A 22,515-nucleotide genomic window follows, 5' to 3' on the forward strand; every position below is an offset into this window, starting at 1 on the left:
AAGCACAAGTGCACACAAGTGGTTTTAGTGATTTGGAGAGTCTTGTTTAAATTATTGTGTCTTCTTGCCTGACTTCAGCGGACAGGGGGCTCATATTTGCATAATACAGTTGATGTATGGGTATGATGAAAGTTCACTGTTGAAAGTCTGGCGAGCTGATGTGAGTTTTTTCCTTTTAATTTTTAGTAGTAAAAGGAACACAACGAAATCTCTCCATATCATCATTTTTATGGCAGTGAAGTTGAAATAATACAAATTTCACTGTGCTAATGGCATATCTAGAAATATGTGAGGAGCAGGAGCAATGGGTGAAATTCAGTCCTGGGCAGAGGGCCAGCCTACAGTGATTCATCATGAAAGCCCCCAATTAAGACCTCAAAACAGGGCTTAAGTGAGACTTCAGTGCCCTATGCCTTGAGCTGGCTTTCTGCAATAGTGGGAAAAAGTTCCTCCAAATGAATTATTCATCATAAATAATGCATTCTATTAGTTTAGCCTATTTTTCTTGATTCCTTGAATTTATTTAATTGAAATTACTCACCAAATAATTTCTATGAATAATCATGGCCTGAGGATTATTTTTGAGCAGTTCATGGTGAGCATTTCATATTCGACACTCAGAATGAGAGCTGTGTCATTGAACTGTCATTATGCACAGAGGTCACACTGTTCTGGTTTTGCTTCAGAAAAAAATGAGATGAGTAGAAAAGAAATGGCATTTTTTTAAGACTCCATGTGTTCCCAAAAGATCCTTCTTAAGTTCTTTCCATGAGATGCTTATGAATAGTTGTCCACTGAAGAAAGAATTGGGTAATCAGTGGCTTTTGTTTTTCACCTGGTTTCTAAGAGGAATTCTGTAGGTCTAAGAGGTCTAATTTCTAAGAGGTAATTCTGCACGTGCACAGGGTGTGTGCATGTCTGCCTGTCAGTCAAGATCCCCCTTCCCTTCACAAAAGTTTTGAACCAAATCTGCTGAAAGGTGCTGCTCTGAGCGATTTTAGTTTCCCACTTCTTCAGCGGATAAGTGACTGAGGATTGCCCCAGGTGGGTAGGAGATTTCAGCCTGGCCTGGCTGAGCCAGGTCTGGCTGAGCTGGAGCTCATTTCCCCTGCAGCCAGGGGGTGTGGGTAATTCACCTGAGGTTTGGCTGGTGCTGAGCAGTGTTCCCACAGCCTCAGGGCTGTCTCTCCATCATTCTGCCCTCTCCAGTGGGCTGGGGATGAGGAGGGTCCTGGGGAGAGCACACAGCCAGGGCAGCTGGCCCCATGGCCAAAGGGATATTCCACACCATGTGGTGTCTGCTCAGCACTAAAAGTTAAGAGAAGGAGGAGATGCCACTTGTTACAAGGCTGTTCGTTTTCTGGAGCAACCACTAATGAAGACCTACATCCCAGGAAGTGGCTGGACAGTACCTGCTGAGAATAAATCTTTTGTTTTCCTTTGCTTCCACGTGCAGCCTGTTGCTTTGCTTTAGTAAACTGCTTTTGCTTTTATCTTGACCCGCATGTTTTCCCAGTGATAAAAAAATTAATTCTCTGAGAATTAAATACTTCAGTTTTTGAGTAAAGAAAAACATTCCCTGCTTTTCTGCAGTCTTTTCCACATCACTCTAGCCAGAAACTTCACTGTCTCTGAGCAGTAATCATTTACCTGAAAAATACCCTATAATATTTGTCTTGTGGAGGCTGGTTGTATACATGCTGACTTTGAAGCATGATGTATAACTGCAAGTGGCATGAAAAGAAATTGATGAGACAATTAGAACTTGTGAGAATGGTGGCTGCATTAATTTGTTAGGGAGAATCACTTATAAAGTATTTCAAATTCCACAGAAACCTTAAAATTTATTTGGCATCTGAAGTAGCTCCCTGAGTTGTTATTGCACAAAGCACAATATAAACACACATAAAATCCTGACCTAGACTTCAGCCACAGACAAATCTTCCTTTGGTTTCATGAGGCCAGGATTCCAGCTGGCTTCTACCCTGGGGAGTTACACACAGAGACACAAATCTCGAGTATCTAGTATGATGTTTTATAGTGAGATGTAGGTGCTTGGGTAGAAAATAGGCATACTCAGAATCTCCTCTGCTATGGACAGTGGTCAAACTCTGATGGTGCTTAAAACTGCTTGATGTCAAAATTTCTAACATTACTGTTTAACCTGGCCTTGGAGTTGCTTTCCTGGCTTTCCTCAGAACCATCTCTGGCCTGATAGACTCATTCCAAAGCAAATCAGAAATATGCCAAACATGCACATTAACTGAAAGGACAATAGGAAGGGAAGGAGTTAGCTAGAATAATACCTCTGCTTTATTGCTTTAGTCATCTGCTTTCCAGCCCAAGTGCCAGGGGATGGTAGGGGACACCTCAATCTGTAGAATAGTCCGTGGATGAGTGTGTGCCCAAATCCTGCACAGCATGGACCTTGTTCTTTGTGTGGTGCCTTTCCAGCCCATGAGATCCCATGTGAAGTGGAACAGCTTTGGCCTCAATATGAAGTGTGTGTATGCATTCCATAGCTTTTGTGGCATTTCTTTCCATTCCAAAGCATATAATTTTTGAACAACTGCCCATCCTTTCTATGGCCTCTTTTTTTATCATCTATTAGTCTTTTTCCTGTAAAGCAATAAAATCCTTTGCACAGCAGGAGACTTTTATGTCCAGTGTATGCCTGAGCAGGACGTAAAGCTGGGAGGAGAAGAAGATAGCTCAGTTAGCCTTGGTAATCAACTGTGCCTTGGAATCTAGAAATTCCATTTGCACACATATTTGCTCAGAGTGTTTTTGCTTTACAACCACTACACTGGTTAGCATTTGAGCTTTCTGATCAGAAATATTTTTGCTTTTCCACACAGAAGTGTTTGGCTTTATTGTTTCTAGCTGGTGTTACTGATGCACTTAGAATTCTGAGCGGAGGTCCCTCCTTTTTGTGTATTTACTTATGACCTGTCCAGTGATCCAGATCATCTCAGGTATAAGCACTTCAATACCTTCCTTTGTTGAGATGTGTCTTTCAGAAGTCTCTCTTGCCTTATGACCACTAGCTTTGTCTTTTTGACTTTTTTTTTTTGTAGTAATACAAATATCTTAAATATCTTTTCTTTTGACAGAATACTTAAACATCAACAGCTAACAGGTGTCTTTCAGCAAATCACAGCTTACACAGTACCTGTAGCAGAATTGGGCTAATGGCAGATGCAGTGCACCTACGAGTTTTTCACCCCAAAAATTCGAGTTATTATTTTTTATCCTTTCTGCTATTAAAATTTGTATTCAGCATTAGTATTTTGATACCACAGGAACATCTGATAACATGAGTCATGAACCAGCCTTCATTGTTGTATTCTTGGCTGTTTTGCTTATCTCTTTCTTTCTCCTCTAGAGTGCAAGTATAACTGTGAGGTGGGGGTCGTATCATTTTTGTTCTATACCTTTAGATCTTTTGTAATATGAAGGCTTAGATCTAGAATTATAATTGTGTGGGATGCTGTATGCATAAGCAGAATGACAGCACTTGCCAGGTAGCTTACAATGATGCAGTGAGAATTTTGCTATTTTTTAAACTGAATGTGGACATAAAAGATGCACCTATCTCTGAAAGATGATAGGTACAATTAGATTGACAACTTGTATGTCAGCCTTCTTGTTGGTGTCATTTAAAATTGCTGAAATGCAGTGTTGCCACTCCCTCCCTTCTTCCATTCCCTGAAATGAGGCTTATACTGGAAATGCTGACAAGACCCTTATCATTTGAGATGGCACCATGCACTGCTTTAAATACTGGTTATAAATGTTAATGCGTTATCTGAATGATATTTTCTCCACATGTAGGCAGCTCAGGATAGAGTCTCAGTAATAAATGTAACGAGTTCAGGGGGAAGATGCAGTATGCTTATGTGAGTATTACAATGATTGGCATTTTTGCAAACAGCATACAGTAAGTGGTGCAATTTTATTTTCAAAGTTTAATCAATAGAGAACTCTTTGATATTGCCATGTACTTTGCAAATAGACGTTTCCTTGGAATGACAGCAAAACAACTTCTGTTTCATGGTGTGTTTACACTTAGGGTTTAATCAATCTGCTTTAGTGATTGTCATAAATTTTGATATTCCAAAAATTAAATAGGGGCTATAAAATAATTATGCTTCATAGTGGCATCCTCTTGCTGCTAGCCTGGGTCATCTGTTGAAAAGAGCTCAAAGTCCATCACTGTGACAATTGTAAGAGCATGGGCTGTGTACCAGTTTATTCTCATTTATTGTGAAACCACACCAGCTGTTGTAGAGGAAATTGAGGTGGATCTTCAAAAGCTTAAGAAGGACCTTATGAATGTCTTGTGCTGGCTTTTGGGAATGAATTTCCTATCAGATAAGAGGAGGCAGAAATGACCCTCACATTGCACTGCAGCCTCCCCTGTAATTTTGATCCACATCGGTCACAGAAGTGGCTGAAGCTCCTTCTGTGTGAGCTCAGTAGTCCAAACCCCCCAGAGTGGCTCCTTCAGTGAGCCCAGCACCAGCACTGGCACTCCCCAGGGAAACTGAGAGGAGCAGAGCATCCCTGGACTTTTTGGGGACTTTTCAAACCAGCATAGAGGACTTTGGGGGATTCCCACTGCTCTGGGTGAGCTTTGTTCTTGCTGAGCAGAGCCTCATGGGCTGTGTCTCTCTAGTTCTTGGAAACAACAGTAGCCCTGGAAAGCTGAAATTGGAAGATCATTTGAAGGCTGACCATGTCCACATGGAGCTGCGGTGCCAGCCCAGCTTGCCCTCCCTATTGCAGCAGAAATCCCTGCTGGCCCCACAGGAGCAGTCCCAGGGAAGGCTGCCTGGAGCAGTGCCAATGATCGATTGGATGTGGCAGCAGAAGGACACACGCCATGAACTCGGAGATAACCTTGGGCAGGGAATTCTCTCTGTCACTCGCATCCTCTCTGATAAAAACACTGTAACTTGGTAGGCATTTGGGAACTGAGGAAGCTTGAGCCTTTCAGGTGATTTAACGTGAATGTAGCAGAGTGCCACGAGCACTGAGGCAGAACCTCCAGAGATGGCAGTGGGAGATGTGTGCCAGGCACCACTGCAGGGAATGACCCGCCAGGATCCTGATCCCAGCACAGAAATTCCTCCAGAGCCATGAGGGGTTTTGGCAGGCTGACAACAGCGTAAGATCAGGGTGTATGTGTGCTCTGCATACCTGATGAGTTGTTGTAGATGCTTGTGAAGAAAAATTGGTCTTTGAATATTTGTTTTTAACACTTTTTACTTGCAGCAGGAAGACACTGTTTCAACATCAAGATATTGAAGCTTCAGCTGGAGTTCCATTTCTGTTCATACAAAGATTCAAGGGAATGCCCTAGAGAGAGCAAAGTGGTTTTACTCATTTTAATACAATTATGTTTTGTGATATATGTATGTGTGTGAGCTCTGTATGTGCAAATATATACATGTAAGTATGTACATCTGTTTGTTTAAATAACAGGTGCTGTGCTTTGCTGTCCCCTAACCAACACAAATTCCTGTACTGCCTTTGTAAATGTGCTGTAATGGCTGATTCTTTTGCATTCGTTGTGCTATCTTAGCTTATGCTGAATAGCAGCTTTAATTGGGATGGCTGAGCTCAGTGATTTGCCTTTCGAATTGGACACTTTTCACTGCAAAAAGAGGGTACCACAGACTGACTCTTCTGCCTTTATCCTCAATCAAAACTCCATTAAATCAGACCTATAGTTGGTAGCATTCTCCCTGGAACATTCTCCCTTGCATTGAAATCCATGGGAAAGGCTGGAGACTTTGTTTTTAAGGTTAATTAGGTCCTGAATAGAATTAACTGGATTTGTTTTCTCTATTTTTTTTTTCTCCTATTTTTAGGAAACTTTATAATTACCTTCATCTTTGTTGGTATATTCAGATACACTTTTTCCCTTTATTGGAAATCTTTTTATGTACTTTTGAGTTTATTAAAAGCCATTTTGATTGACAGCTTCTAATTCTCATTTTAAACAAATATGAGCATAGGGCTTGACATTGTGTTAAAATATTTTATCAGATATTACTATATATTAATGTGAGTTGTATTTTTGTTTAACTGACTGCTAACATTATTCACTGTTTAAGCACTAAATGTGAATTTGATTTTCAGTTGGCTACACTGTGTTTGAAAAATAAAGGGACAAATAGTTTAGGGAATAACCATTCAAAAATTCTTTGGTGAGGGTGACAGTTTCAGAAACAAATTTTTTTTAAATTTTATTTTCAGGTTCCCATAATGAATCTGCTGTGAACCCTACTGTTGATTCAGAAAGGTAAATATTCTCCTTTGGCTTTTGGCTGCATGAAAACATTTCTGTATTGATATGATGACAATAGTTAAATGACCTGCCTGTGAGCCAGCAAAAGAATCCCCTCTATGCCCCTAAAGAGGGTTCCCAAAGCCTGCCTAACACTGACAGCAGAGAAAGCCTCCTTGTAGGAGACCATGCAAGGTTTGAGGCAGGAGAAAACTGTTGGCAGGAGCCAGTCTCATAACTCTCCTCTTTTTGTTACTGAAAATAGAGCTATTTATCATGCTTACCCTTCAATGTCAATATACATGAAGAATGGAATGTGTTGTAGGAGGGAGGAGGGAGACATCATCTTGTTCTTTTACTCAATTTTAGATGAATTGATTTTGCAGGGGAGTAAATTTGTATTTGTAGTCCTCCTCCCCATTCCAGGTTTCCTTGTGTTGCGTTCACTTCCACCCCTTTCTCCCACATCTCTTCAGAAAATAACCAAGTTCTAAGTTATTTTCAGTACAATTCAGTTCTCTTAACCCTTAGCAATAATCCAGGCAGCAGAGGTTTTGAGCAAATTCAAGAAAGGCCCTGTAATGTCAGCATAATAACATGGCTTTTCTCATTCTAATGGCATTCCTTGATCCTTGTTAGATTAAAGAAGTTTTCTGTGACTTTTTTCCTGTTGCTGTACAACACACTTCAGTCACAAAATGGCAATGCTCTCCATGGACTGCAGGATTTTCTTCTTGATTCTTCTCTTCTGTTCTTATGATCTCTTTTTTCTCATCTTAGCTCTGGCTCTTGGTTTTATATCTGCCATACTGGATGTAAAATGCTTGAAAAGAGCAAGAATGAACAGAGACTGACAAGGTAGACTTCTGATCAATCATGTCGCACCAAAAAATAGTAGTAAAAATAGTAGTCAGACTGGAAGAGGCACAGAGGAGGGACTGCTGTGGGAATGCTGAAGAAAAGTGGGGTAAACTCCAGTTTTAGAGTGTGGTTTGGAGATCCCACTCTTCAGTCATGTCTGATACCCACAAACTCTCCTTTTACTGACCCTCAAAGACACAGTGTGGTGATTCCCAACAGGGCAAGGGCAGGCAAGGAGAAGCTACTGTAAGAACACAGGTTTTTGTGTTTTTCTCATTGTTTCAGTGCTCTATTTACATGACTGCCCACCAGGTTCAGCACTAATGACCCACTGGAGGTGTTGAATGAATGAAGCCATGCTTCATGTCAATCAAGCTTAGCTGCAGAAATTATTGGGACCATTACTGGATCTTGGAGTTTTACTTGTCCATCCTAGCTGAGTTTCACTCTTATGAAATACACTGAGGCATTTCATACCTGCTGTCACGTAGAGCCCTTCAATACAGCCTCATTTGATGCTGCTTCAGGCATCCAAGAACATCTGGAGAGTCTCTGATTTCAGCCAGCTTGCAGAACATCCTCAAATCCTGCTCTCATAGCTTTGGGGTGCTGCAGTGTCAAAGCAAGCAGGAATCAGTTGTCACAAACAGGCACAAGCAGATTAACTGGAGGTGCAAAGCACTGAGGTATGATTGTGCACATTTAACTAGTGAATTTTAATGGATTAAAATTCATGAATTCCCCCTGTGGCTTTGAAATTACCAACAAAACAAACTGCTGGGTTTATCTGACATTCAGTGCAGAACTGCATTTGGTATCTGTGCTCAGGAACCTTGACAATGGCTCAGAAGCCCCTTGCTCTGAGCAGGGGAAAGCACAGAATAGGGTGGTCATTGCTCCAAGTGTAACTATCCAGTGAAAGTTTCCTTGATGACATTGGCAGCAGAACACAAGAGCACAAGCCCAATCTCCTCTGAAAGATAATTTGTTTTTGCAGATGTTGGAAAACAAGTTAGTTATTTGTTATTTGGATTCCATACAAGGGAGTGTCTGATAAGGAGTTGCTTTTATGCTAAGAAAGTCAAGATGTTTTATGTGATTGCTTAGAGTCAGAAGAAAGCTGGATTAACAGACCTTAGCAAATAATGGACCTAAAGCCATCCTTTTCTGGCACCTCCCAAAAGCAGTATTTTACCTTGCTAACTGGCAAAATGCCATCTGAGCAGGCCAGCTGAGGCAGGCAGACAAATACTGTGGCTGGGTTCATCTAACGTGGTTTTTGAGGTCAAATCTCCTGGAAGGCAGTGTAGCAGAGGTGCTGCGTCCTGAGTTTCTGAGGCTTCACCTGCTAATTGGATAGACTGTCTCTGCCTTAGTGCTGATCAGAGTTAATGCCCAAGATCAAAAGATAGCTCAATGAAGATAAATTTGCAGCATGAGAGAATTTGTCATGTATTTAAGTTACTGAAATACAGAATAAGCAGAGCACTGGTATTTTGTAGGTGTGTGTAGGAGTGTTGATCCTGAGACACTCATGGAATCTGAACAGTTGGACACGGGGTTTAAAGAAAATTAAGTGTCCTAATTTGTGTTTGAAGTTATAAGCTCTTCCCAATATATTAAAGTTACTCCCTCAAATTCTCTAGAAATGATCCCACATCCCTAGAACACACCAGAGAACTTTCTGATTGCTGTGGAATCTTTCCACCATCATAAGGTATTGTAAAACTGTTTATAAACTGGGACAAAACTGGTTCTGCAGGCCATATTCTGTGATACAGGGAATTCTGACTGCAACAAAATCAGAGGTACTCCTGCCATACAGGTGTAGGAATGGGGAAGCACAGTATTTGGGATACTATTCCTTGTTTTCCAGTAGTCAGCCAAGTTTTTCCAAACCCCTTTCTTGCTATTCAGACACTTTGGGATATATGGCAGGTGAAGGCTTTTGAAATAGAGTGAAATCTGACCTGGAATCATAGGGGAACTTTCTTTAAAACAGGTGTATATATACACATACTTCCTACAACAACAACCTCCCTTTTGCCCATAGGAAAAGAAAAGTTTTCTCTAAATTTGCAGCCAATACACCCTGTTTGTATGTGTTACACTTTCAGGGCATCAAACAGTGATCAGCAGACTAAGGCTAGAGGGGACTAAAACTTTCTGTTGCGGAAAACATTCTCGTGGGGTGTAAGACAGCAAGGAAACATGGAGACTGCCGATGAGGTCTGTACAGGTAGTGCTCACCATCCTCTGAAGGGCAGAAGAATGGTTCTGCAGAGGATGAGAGCCACTGTTTGAGGTAGCTGGAGCCAAGCTAGGGCCGACCAGGAGCACATTGTGGTGTGTGTGTGTGTTCTGCTGTGACAAGCACATGTCTCTCCCTCTCAGGATTTTTCATAGAGGTGCACAGAGAGAAATGAAAGAGAAAACAATTTCTATTTCTGTTCCTTGTTTTTCCTATGTGGAATGTGTTTGGAGAATTGTTTACCTGGAGTGATTGCTTGATTGGATTCTGGTGAGGATTGTTTGAGCCTGATGGCCAATCCAACCCACCTGGGGCTGGACTCTCGAGAGAGGGTCACGAGTTGTGTTAGAGTCAGAGAAAGTAGTATGTAGTTTTAGTATCCTCCTTTTATATAGTATATTGGTGTATTTTAGCATACTTATAATAAAGAAATGATTCAGCCTTCTGAATTGAGTCAGACATTGTTATTTCTTCCCATATTTCTGGCCCTCTCACCAGAGCCCAGCCCCAGGTGGGTTGGATTGGCCATCAGGCTCAAACAATCCTCACCAGAATCCAATCAAGCAATCACTCCAGGTAAACAATTCTCCAAACACATTCCACATAGGAAAAACAAGGAACAGAAATAGAAATTGTTTTCTCTTTCATTTCTCTCTGTGCACCTCTATGAAAAATCCTGAGAGGGAGAGACATGTGCTTACCACACTGCACTTCCTGAAGATCCATCCATGGCAGCACTCCATGGCAGCTGACCACTCCTCTCCCTTTCTTACAGCCTCTTGCACCACACTGCTGTGATGCCAGAGAGATCACAGCCCATCCCAGAACTTTTGTGGCCTCCTCTTTGTCCCCTGTAGTGCACAGGCACGCACTGCAGATCATTGTGAACCATGATGAACCAGCTCCAGGCTTTGCACCCTGCCCAGACCCATCTGTCCAGCAGCTGGGCAGCTGCAACAGAGGCCAACCAGCCCCAGAGGGACTTCTTGGTTGAATTTAGGGACAGACACTTTCTCAGTGGCTCAGACACCTACCCCAGCACTTTGGTTATGCTGTCCTGCACTCAGGCAGGTGTGTGAGCCCTGCTGCCTGTTGGTGTGGTGTTTTCAGGTGTACCAAGAGCAGAGGATTTAGCAAAACCATGACCTGAGGCCTCAGTGCAGCTCTCATTAGCAGCAGGCTCAGCCCCTGGCTCTGCCTGGTGCATATTAATGACTTGTTTTCGTCCTTCCAGGCCATGGGAACCGTCCCCAATGCTGCATCCTCAACCACTCCTCCCATGGGGTGCCCGGGGTGCTGGGGCAGCACCCAGGGGATGTCAGAGGTTTTGGTGGATTACAGGTGATCCGATGTACAAGGGGGAAAAGGGAAACTATCACGTGTTCAGAAGACTGCACAGGATTTATGACAAGTAAGATTTTGCTGGTTGTTTCTCTTAGTGTCCAGGCACTTTTTCACAAGTTCTCTGCTGCCTCGGGTTGAGACAGGATGCCCTTTATGCTGGCAATATGATGCTATGGAGCTGGCAGCCTTCCTTTTTCACAGCCCCACACTAAATGCAGGGGAAAATAAATCTGAAAAGGGAGAAGGTTGTGCTTTTCTCGTTTCCCTTCCCCTCTTTTCTGCCTGCTCTTTTCCTTGGGACTTTTGCCATGCTGTAAATGCAGGTAAAAGCCTCCAGTCCCGATGAGCAAAATGAAGAGAGCCACGGGCTCAGGCTGTGCATATCTACTCTCATTTCTCTTTTCTTTCTTCTAGTAATCCCGACAAGACTTGCATGTTTTCTGCTCCAATCTTTGGGTCAAGAATACACTGGTTAATAGCCAATTATTTCATACCCTAAGGAAATTTTGGGAAAGAAGTTCCTGGGAAGAGTCAACTTGTTTTGGGAAATGAGACTAATATTCAGTGAGATATTTCCCTTTGCTCTCCTTTGCAATACTGTCCCATCTCAGCACATGGCTGAATTTATTGCTGTAATAGCTGTGATACAGATAAAGCATAATCATTTCCCAGAGTAGGTTTTTGGTTTTTTTCTTGTTTTTCACAAAAAGTGAAGTCTTAGCCAGGACACTACAGCAAAAATTTCAGTTAGGTAATTAAATTCTACTTATTAAAAATTTCCCTTTAAAATCTGTCCCAAACTACTGGTTGCTCTTCCTTTGAGCACCTTTAAAGGGTGAATTCACTCTAAATTCACAGCTTTCCAAATTCTGAAGCCTGCTGAAATTTTCCTGGACTGCTTAAACCAGAATGAGCAGTTCCAGCTGAGATATCTAAAGATACATTTTTGCATGTTTAATTGTTGTTGTTTGTATTCTTGTTTAGATGCAACTCATGTAGACTCAACCTATGACTAGAAGTAAACAAAATTATTTGCATAGGAAAAACAAGCATTATTTAAAACAATTTTTTAGTACAAGTAGCATAGAGCATGAATAAATTCAATTTGTATATCAAGGGCTGTTTTACATGTACAAAAATCCAATTGTGAAAAAATAGGCTGAAAGATAATCTGAGGCGAACAGTCTGGAACAGCAACCCAGAACAGATGATCCACAGTATAAATGACTGCAATTTATTTTTTTAATTTACTTGTGCTACCTTATTATTGTTTATTCATTTGATAGATGGCATTTAATTTCCGTTTGAGAGCTTCAGGATGAGTGTTTGATGCTAATGGTTGGAATTTACTCCTGGGCAGAAAGCCAAGGTGCCACAGCCATGTTCCAGTGATGCCCTCCAAGCTCTGTTTAAGTGGCCTTCTGCTGCCCTTGGGGTATGTTTTACACAGGAAGCTGAAAGCCTAATGCAGGCCTGCAGCTCACTTGCTGGGCAACAGAAAGATGGTTTTCCCTCTCTCCTGGTCTCTGCAGCAAGAAAATCAAATTATTGGATTACTGGCCCTTCGATTGTGCTCAGAACAAATAGTTCAAAATCCCATTGTAGTGGAGACCTTTGAGATGAAATGTAAATGGATACAGAAAATAAATGTATTAAATTGGTCTAATATGTCAATAGTGTGCTATTACCTGATTAAGTGAAATGGCTATGACTGCTCTGCTAAACAGTCTGATGTATGTAAGACATCTGCTGCTAGACTGGCCACAGGAAAAAAAACCCCAATGAACCAATAAACCAAAAAAGGCACCCACAGGAGCCTACTAGAGGCATAAATTAATGCAGATTTTCTTTCCTTGCTTATTTTTATTTCAGGAAAAGAAAATCAAAGCAAGCAGATCGATCTTGTGCAGGGTTAAATTGCAATTACCCAGGGATCTGTGCAGCACATGAAATATTTGGGCTGATAGATGAGAACCTGACTGCTTTGTTCTACATATACCTCTGTACGCATTGGCTTGAACTTTGAATTTCCTTCTTTCTGCCATTTTTTTTACTTACACATGTGTTTTATGAATTTATTTAGGGTTAACTCCTATTTGTTACAGTGCATTTTTAAGACATAATATCAGCTATGACAGGGAGAAGCATCTGATGGATTTTAAACTACCTTATTGTTGTAATTTTTATGCATATTCACACATACATATCACGATTCAAATGTCACTGCATTGTGCAGAATAAATAGGTCCACAGAAAAGTGTAGGTGAGGTAAATTTGTGTACTTTTCACAGTGGAGAAAACTTTAACAACCAAGGATTCGATTCTTTCATTTTATATTAGGCTAGTTTCTCTACAAGTTTCTTGTTAAAATTTTTATCTTACTGCCCTTTTGCATTCATGTCTCCATAGAGCAATAAATAGTTATTGAAACACAGTTGTTACTGTCAGTGTCACTGTTACTGTGTTTGAATTTCTTTCACTCCACAGTCTTGATGAAATCAGAGTAGCTCTTGTGCGTGAGTGAATTTTTTGCTGGCCAAATATGTGCACATGTATTCTAATGACTTGGGTTTCAAATAGAGCCTCCAAAACTGACTAATAAAATGCACATTAAACTAGAAGCTGAGATATATTTTTGTAGCTTGTTGAGATTCTAGCACATACTGCTATTCATAAGATAATAAATGTGAAATGGATTTGATGCTTACCCACCTGAACATTTCTGAGTTAAAAAAAATAAGAGATTGATAGACAACGCCGTCTCTCTTTTACAACTAATAAGCTTCTAGCTCATTAAGTTATTACATGCCATTCCTCATCTAACAAATAGAATCCATAATTCAGTTTTTCCCAGAGTTGCACATTCTTTAAGTCTACAGACTAAATCACCAGAGCACATTTTGTCAATAAAGCTTCTGTTTGGTGGGGGAAGGAGGGGGCAGTTAAGTAAAGTAATATGAAATGCAATCCATTCTTGGTGTCAGAGGTCATTTATTTGCTTCAATATTGCTTTTATTCTATTAATACATTAACTAAATAATGATTATTATGGAAAATCCATAGTTATTCACTGCATTACATTTAAAATGTTTTACATTTTGTTACAGGCTCTTACACTTGGAAATCTTTAGTGTTATCTTGAGAAGTAAACTGTGCTTTTGCAATGAATTCTTGACAATGTATTAGTTCAGCTCTGCATTTACTGAGGGATAAAGGCTTTCTTCTGTGAGCAGTGGGAAAGCCACAGAGGCAAACAAAAACCAGCCATGTTCTGCAGCCCTGAACCAAAGACTGTCACTTCCTGAGCCAGGGCTGCCCAGCACAGATGCAGGCAGCCAGTGACACCTTCAGCATGGAAAGTTAGATGGGACTAATTTGTGTCCTAGACCAAGGTTCCAGCACTGCTCTTCTCACCAGGGCTTGAAGAGGGATTGCTGTGCTCTGTGTTGAGTGTAATATATGTTATCTATTTGTAGAAAATACTACCTGTGATAAAATGTTTGCCTAGTGAGTGGGATAGAGTGGTCCAGGCTCTTCACAGCTTGCAGTGATTTAAACCCATTTTTGCTGTCCAGAGAAACAGGCAATCATGAGAAGGGGAGAAAAAAGCAGTGTGCCCTGCTCTCCCAGCCCTGTCATTTTGGGTGGGTGCCCTGCAAAGGGTCCCCTGAGGCTGTAGGTGATGTACCCCATGAGAAGCACTCCCTAAGGAGGGGGTGAGGCTGGGAGCTGGCAGGGGGAGCAGGGCAAAGTGGCTGCCCCACAGCACGTGTAGTTCTGTTTGGGGTGGGCTGGGGTAACCATTGCATTGTCTGCCTTGGGGAGGTGTTGCTCTAACACTGGGGAGGCTCAGAACCTGACTTCTTCCCTTCTCTGCCCCTTTTCTGATTAAAGCCTGCCTTTTTTTCTTGCAGTGGAATCTAGAGCTGTGAGCAGTTGTCATTTTCACCAGAGGGAGAAGAAGCATTCCTTGCCCCAAAGTGTCCTGGGGGTTTATGGTTCAGTTTCTGCAGGCATCCAGGAATTAGTGTCACCTCTACAGGTGAATGAAAGTTGAGGTTATTCTGAGTAAGGAGGGGAATGAAGGAGGGTAGCACTGAGTAGGAATATTCAAGCCTGCACACTGCTGGGAGGAGGTGTAGAGTAACATTTAACCAGTCCAGATCTGCCCAAAAGAGTTTTGAGCTCTTGCTTTATGTTTAAATAAATAAATTAAATAAATTTATTATCTTTAAGCTTGTTGCTTTTTTTTATCAAGAAAAATTTAATGAGAAAGTTTTGCTCATCAGTGTTAAATTTTCTACTGGTTAGGTGAAAGTGTGCAGTTTCTGTTATCAGGCACGCCTGAACTAGTGGGTAGCATCCACAAATGGTGCCGCCCTGCTTTAATCTTTCCAAAAAACAAAAAAGAAGGTCTAAGTAGCTATTGACTATAGCATTTACATTGTGTGGGAACAAGTAAAATGACATTTAAGAGGTGCATGTTGTTTCTGTAATTCCAGAACTGGAATAGATATGCTTAGCCTTTCTGCTATAGTGCATACTCTTTCAGCAACAAGAAAATTTATGGTTCAAAATAACATATTTGACAGGATAAATGTATTAGTGGAAGCATAAATTAAGTTAGTGGATGTGACGAGATCACTTGGTCACATCCACTAACTTAAGCGTGTGGTTTTGCTCATTGTTATAAAAAACAAACCAAACCAAATTTTTATTCCTGGCCAAACCAACATTCATTCCTGGCCCACTGGCTATTTTTTCATGCTGGTTGTGTTTTATTTTACAGGCCTATAAAATGCTGCTATGGAAGTCACTTTTTTCCCTACTGAGTGAATAAATTACAAATCCTGGAGCAGTGCTTGGTGTGCTGTAACTCTTGGCTATAACATCTATGAGATATGTTTAAGCTGAATGATCCATGGTTAGAGGAGTGATGGTTTCTTTTATAGCCCTCTTGTTCTTGCAGACAGTACCATTGAAATAGACCATGAAGACAAAGGTAAGTTCACCATATTCTCATCTTTCCTGGAGTTACATGTACTTTTTTCTCCGCTGTGGGACGCCTCACACATTCAGGACTAGCTAAGTCTTGGCATTAACAGTGTTTTGTGTTTTTTTTTTTTTTTCCTCCACTCTATGTTTTGAATTATAAAACTATGATAATTTCTAGAAAAGTTCATACTCTCTTTGAAGCAGATACAACCTTCAAACTCATATGTAACCTACATGTATAAAAACCACTTTGAAAGATGTTATTGTTCCTTCCAGTGTTTTTTTCTCCTTCTGCACAGAAAATGTTTTTCCACTTCCAGGCAGACTCTTCTATTCCTACCTCTTATATACTCAGTCACCTTGAAAATGCAGAGCATTATTGTACAGAAGAAGCTTTTTCACAGACTCCATGACTTTGACAATTACATTTATTGTAATTTTTTCATCTCCCCTGTCCTTCTTGACAGATCCTGCAAGATTATTTTATCCATTATGTGACCTTCTTACTTGACATTCCTTTGCCATTGCTCTGAATCCAGGCACAAAGAGCTGAAGGCTGGGATGTAGAGGAAGGGAGAGGCCAGGATTGCTACCCAGAGCAAGGGGACAGGTCTGGGCTCTAACACTGCAGCTAAGAGAATTGCACCGCATATCTATTTAAATGCTAAAGAATAACACACGTGCTCACACCCTCCTCATGGATTAAACTCTCTTTCATTCATAGTAGCAAGGTGAAATATAACCCTTCCTTCTACTCAGACTGGAAGTTGGGGTTGAAAATCCCCTCTCTCAATACCCCCAGCCCCCATTCCAGACTTTACTGGGTTTCTACTAGTGAGTAGTATGCTTTATAATTTTACTGTCTTCATGTATTTAAATATAATGTCTGTCTAGATACCAATTTTATTTTCCTGATTAATTTATTCTCCAGATTCTCTGGCCTTCAGGCAATGCACTGAGTGATTAAATTTTTATCCTAGTAATGAGATTTGACACAATCTATGCCAGTTACCTGTGTGACCTGCTAAGTAGGTTAATTGGCAACCCTGAATAATTATCACCCACCTCATCTTTCTGACTGTGAGTCTGACAATAAATGAAACATAAAATGCTGAAAATTACACACCATTTTTAATTTCAACTTCTGAATTGTTTCAAAGAAACCTTTTACCTAGTATCTTATTAATAAAATTCAGCAATTGAAAAAAATACCCTGTGAACTTACTGGTTTTATTTCTATGTATATGTTTGCTCTTGTGTTTCAGCACATCTTCCTAGAGTAAAAAGAACTATGTGGCGTATTAGATGAACAGGTCCCTATATTCTGCAAATTGCTTATGTAAGTGAATTGTTGCATCCTCAGAGACACTGCTCAAAAGCAAGAAAATTCAAGAGGTCAAAGTGATATTTGTGGTGACATTGAAAGAATTATGTTCTAATGCTTTTCTGTGAAACCTTGAGAACTAGAAATTACCTTTATTGTTTAATGAAAGCTGTGATCCTTCTATTCCCATTTCCCAGGAAAAAGAGTTAAGAAAAATAAATACGGAACCTGGTGGTGCTAAGTTGTATTGGGTATCTAATCTTATCTACTTTGTTCATTTCTGAAAATCCAGGATGGTATTTCTTTCTGCCCTAGAAAATGTAAGATTGGAGCTTAGAGAGGAAAAAGAATGGACTCCTACGGATGAGAAGATGGGTTAAAAATTTAAACTTGTGGTCTTGTCACAAGATAATCAGCTCAAATTAATTAGGATAACAGATTTAGTCAGACTGCTTCCAAAATCATTCCTCTGCCCTGGCCAGAATTATCACCAAAACTTGGGGTAGAAAGAACAATCAAAGAATTCATTTCTTGGTATCAGCAGTTAATGACTGCAACACAAAGTGTCTTCCGAGAGGCGCTTTGGAGAGGGGGAGCTGCTCTGCCCTGTCCTCAGGCACTCCTGTGGCACAGCTGGTGGTCCTGAGCTGGTCCTTTTCCACTGGGACCCTGCAGCCTGCAAGCACAGGCACCACTGATGGAACCACACAAATAAGTATTAAAGGCATGGTAATGTTGGCCCAGTTACATCAGGTTATCATGTGCCATGTCTCAAAATTTCAGCATGGTTTTCCATTAAATAAAAGCTTGCAGCATCCTGATGTCCCATCCCCTCTGGCTGCCATTGACATTCCTCTTTTTCAGCCCGTGTGTTTGCAAAAATAGGCTTCCATTTCTGAGCTCATTCCATTATGGAAAGCAAAGTGTGCAGTTTACTGTGTCCAGAGTGGATTCTTCAGGTAGATAACCCATCCAAAGCCATTCCATCTTTCATTTTGTTGTCTTACAGGCTTTCAAGTGGGGTGATACAATTCAAGAGAGGATCCTGATGAAATTGCACTCAAACCTGAGTCTGAACAAGTCAGCAGAGCTCAGCTTTTGGGAGTGAGTCATGTTAAAACCAAGCATATGCTCAAGTGTTTTGCTGGATCATGGCCATATTGAACTATAATGACCTAAATGGATTTACTCCCCAGACAAATTTACCCTTTGCTTTCCTCCTGCTCACACATACATTTGCACCTCAATCAATCACTTATATCTCCTATTTCCTGCATCCTTTTATGAAAAACTTAATGACTTGTTTAATCTCTTCTGAGCATGGCTTTATTTCCTCTATTGGTTTCCTTGATAATGCATCATCAGGGCTTTTTTGCCCCTACCTTTACTCCCCTAAAGTTTTTCAATTTTACTGTAGAAATTTAATAAAAACAAAATTGTTAAGGCTTGTTAATAGAGCTGTACTGTCTCTTTGTGCTCCTTCATGTAAACCACTTCCTCCCCATATAAAGACAAAGGTGTTGAAGATGCACATTAGGTAAACTACTGTCTACAAATGGTAAAAATAACATCTTGCAGCTCTCTTTCTGTGGGTCTTTATTTTCTGACAAGTGGTGTAAAATTACAGGCATTTAGATGTCAGGTAGCAGGAGAGAAAAAAATAAAATAGAAGAGGTATTGTAGCAAAATATCAAATAACTGATACATTGGTGGTAGTTATATGGTGTTTTATTTCTCAAGAATCAAGAATTGCCTAACTTTATAAGGTTTTTATCATACCTGATAGAAAATTAAGGGCTCCTGATATTTTGCAATTCGTTGCCCATTGCTTGTTGATTACATAATTGTTTTTGAATGAAGGAGCACTGTGAGATCCTGTGAGAAGCTAAGCTGACATGACTTCTGTCCTTCCTTTTTATTACGATAGTCAATAGCTTAGTTGTGAGGAACAGAATTGCTCTTTGTGACTGTATTAGACATTCTTCTGGGAGAGCTAGCTAAAATTTGAGAGCAGAAAAGCATTTCTGGAAAAAAAGAAACAAAAAAAACCCCAACCCAGCATGCCAGACAAATCAATAAGTGGATGGAGCCGAGTCTGCGACTTTGGGGTTGGGTTAGGACCTAAATCAAGACAATATTGGCTCTGCAAAGCCTATATTTTAAGGGGTACCTATATCAAAAGCAATATTGCTTTCCTGCTTTATTTGATAACTTCTATGCCTTTGTGCAAGCAAATCCATTTTAAAGTTGTATTTCTTTTCTTGAACTAAAGTCTTCTCTTTGGTATGTGTAACCTGTGTACTGTGCCTCTGTGTAAATTAACAAAAGGTGGATTGTGTGTGATATTGTCACCAGGGTTCTCTGTGGAATCCCAGGGCACTGGGAATATTTCTCTGTCTACTCCGGGGTGTCCTGACCCCCAGGGGAGCACTGACTTTGACCCTTGTTCATGGACAAAACTTCCAAAGCCTCAAAGTAAACTAGAAACCACAAAAGCGTGAAATAGATTGTAGAAATTGTAGAGGTTAGTGTAGTATGTTACATGGGTGAGAAATTTAGGTTTTTGGACTTTTAGGATGCTATAGATGGGTTCAAGGTGGAGGATATCTCCAACAGGGTGTTGTCTTGAGTTCCTTTCTTCTTTCTTCTTCTTTCTTCTTCTTGGGTTTAGGTGGTGTCTTGTAATTGGGTGGAAAAATACACATTGCAGGTGTTTAGAGGTCAGTTATTGGGTTAGAAAGGAAAATAATTTAGGTCTCACTTCTTAATTGGATAGCTTAGTTTTTGATTAGACTTAAAAACCTTGCAACACGAGGTCATTAGCCATTTTTGAGCTGTTTTTCCTGCATGCAGAGTCTGGTGCAGACTGTGCTGAAGTTTTGATAAGGTAACAATAAACAGAAGCTGAAGACCGAAAAAGTCCAATGAGTTCTCATTCCTGACACAGAACTGCTCCAGGAGGGTCTCCCCTGCCAGGGGAGCCCCCAGGGGGTTGCCCAACTTGGGGCCTGCAAACTCAAAGTTTTTCAATGATGACATTTGTAAAGGAAAATAAATATCTCTGTGAATTCTTTGCTGCATAATTTATGCACAGCTCCTACATGTGAATTATTTACAAGCTTCTCACCATTACCTCAGGAATAACTATTTTATTTTCTGGAAAATGGATATAAGCATACATTGATCATCAGAATGTGAGAGCATAAACAGTGGGCTTTAATGATCTATTGCTTTGCATTTATGCAGTTTCCCATCCACGATCTTCTTATTGTATCAAATGTATCCAATATCACATTATTTAAATGCATCCCAGCTTTGTGAAAGGTAGATTTTTTAGTCCTGTTTTGCAGATAATGCTGTTAGGACAATTGAAGTTTTACTTGTCTGTGCTTCAAGTTAGGCAAGAATCTTGTGCTTGTGCACTTGGCTACAGTGTTTGGACTGGTCCTAACTGTTTGGTCAGCTGATCCAGACTTAATACTTTAAGAAAAGTTATATTGTTCATGAATGATTTGTAATCTTGAATGATTGTTCTGGATTGTTGTTCAGAACTAGTTGTCATCTCAAAATGAACCCAGTGAAAGCCTGTCTCTTTGTGCACCTGCCTATATAGACTTGCCCTAAATAAATCTGAAAATGAGACTTCTACATCTTTGAATAGTTTGAGTGGAGTTGATGCAGTATTAGGTTGCTGTAAAGCCACTGAAAAGTCTGAACCTGGTCTCTGAAGTTAAGCCATCAATCACACCATACCCAATCCTCCTGCATTCTGCAGGCTTTTGAATTAAAAAGCATTCCTAAAATTTTACTTAACTGTTTTTTGGGGCAAAATCTCTTAATTCCCAGTGAGCTCCTTGTGGTAGAAAAATGCATCCATCACAGGTAACATTTCCTCTGATTTTTGCTTGTACTACCATCTTTGCCTTATCTGTTTCATAAGTACTCTGTGTGTGGTATTTATGAAATATTATCCAGGTATGGTATTTAATCTCTTTACAGGAGAGAAAAAAACACAGTGCACTTACTCAGCAATTCCATCTAAATTGTGCTTCTGTGATCCGATTTTCTGCCTCTTGATACCACCAAATTATTACTTCAGCAAAACTCTCTGCAGTGCCACACACACGCAGATGAAGTCATAATAGCAGTTCATTTTACACATGCATAGCACAATCCTCCAAATGGTGTTCCTAAGAATAGAGGTTTGAAAATCTCCTTGATAACATGAGTGTGAGAGGGGTTTTTGTACAATCAATACTTACATTCTGCTTGCTGCTTGGTATTGATTGCCTCTCCTTCTGCAGGGTGTAATGTATATTTAACTGTATAAAATAAGTATATTAATTACTGGACCTGTGCTTCCAATAAAATGAAAATTCTGAATTAATAGCTGTATTTTCCTTTTCTTTTTTGGATATGTTTAATATCTCAGAGTTAACACCAAAGTTCTTCCTGAGTTAGAAGAAATAAATTCAGTCTTCTGGGTAAAACAATCCCTATAGGACTGGTGAAATTCAAGTTTTAAAATTGTATGCACTGTAAAATACGGGTCACTGCAGAATGATAAAATGCTTAAGAAAAGATAGGTGGGATATAAAAGTATATGAGGGGCTGAACATTGCCTAAAAATATGTGTTTGTAATTGTGGTTTAGGTAAATTGTAGAGGTAGGAAAAATTAAGTGGTTTATAGCTATATAGTAATGATGTTTGATAATGAAGCATTCATTGCAGGTAGAGATGAGAAGTGTAATGAGCACATCTTTTCCTGATGGATTCCTTTATAAACCTTTTGGGGAATATGTCACATCATGGTGTGTTTCCACAGGGTACTGAAAGTGCAGAAACTCTCTTCACAAAGGAAAACCTGCATGGGCAGCCACCCTGCTCTCCTACAGCTGCCCCTGAGACAACATTTGCTCAAGGAAAGTTTCAATAAGAAGGCAGATTTGATGCCAGTCCCACATAACAAGGGGATGGGTAAAAAAACCACATCAGGTTCCTCTGCCCCACACTGGATACCAGTTATTGCCACATCTGTGCCACCTCTGCAATTTGTGTGGCCACTTCTATGAGGCAGATCAATGGATTGATCCCTGTTAAGAGTAAGCAGGCAAAAAGATCAATTAACACACTGAAAGTAATTTCATAAAATAAATCAATTTGCACCAATAAAGGAGCAATTAAAAACTGGTGGGTAATCTCACCCTTAGGGCTTGAAAAAAATAGACCTGTACTGATGTGCAACAGAATGATTTCAATAAATAACTGTCAATTGTTCTTTTGTTTGCAGTTTAGGAATCCCTTTAGTTCCTGAGAATACAAAAGAAGCCTAATAGCAAGCAAGATATCTTTACTGTGCTTTTCATATAAGTAAACAATCTGGACTGAACAGGGCACTCTCCAGCTTTATTTAAAAACTGCTAAGAGTAGAAAATAGCTGCAAC

At 40.2% G+C, this 22,515-nt stretch overlaps 1 protein-coding gene across 24 annotated transcripts in view; it reads left to right on the top strand.

The window, feature by feature from the left end:
* LOC105759165 (uncharacterized) overlaps positions 1-21,457 on the top strand; it is a 99,609-nt gene extending 78,152 nt beyond the window's left edge. For 5 of the 24 annotated variants that reach the window (XR_012056026.1, XR_012056027.1, XR_012056023.1 and 2 more), the window contains 4 exons: positions 6,265-6,310; positions 14,666-14,793; positions 15,541-17,085; positions 18,080-21,457. Coding sequence is in view for 12 of the 24 variants with exons in the window: in XM_072929176.1 (XP_072785277.1) it covers positions 6,265-6,310; positions 10,642-10,818; positions 12,112-12,186; positions 14,666-14,675 (308 nt within the window). In the remaining 12 variants the exon portion in view is untranslated. The other 19 variants (XR_012056019.1, XR_012056022.1, XM_072929183.1 and 16 more) reach the window with 15 other exon arrangements.
* The last annotated feature ends 1,058 nt before the right edge of the window (positions 21,458-22,515 follow it).

This window comes from Taeniopygia guttata, chromosome 4A, assembly GCF_048771995.1.
Source record: "Taeniopygia guttata chromosome 4A, bTaeGut7.mat, whole genome shotgun sequence".
NCBI lineage: Eukaryota > Metazoa > Chordata > Aves > Passeriformes > Estrildidae > Taeniopygia > Taeniopygia guttata.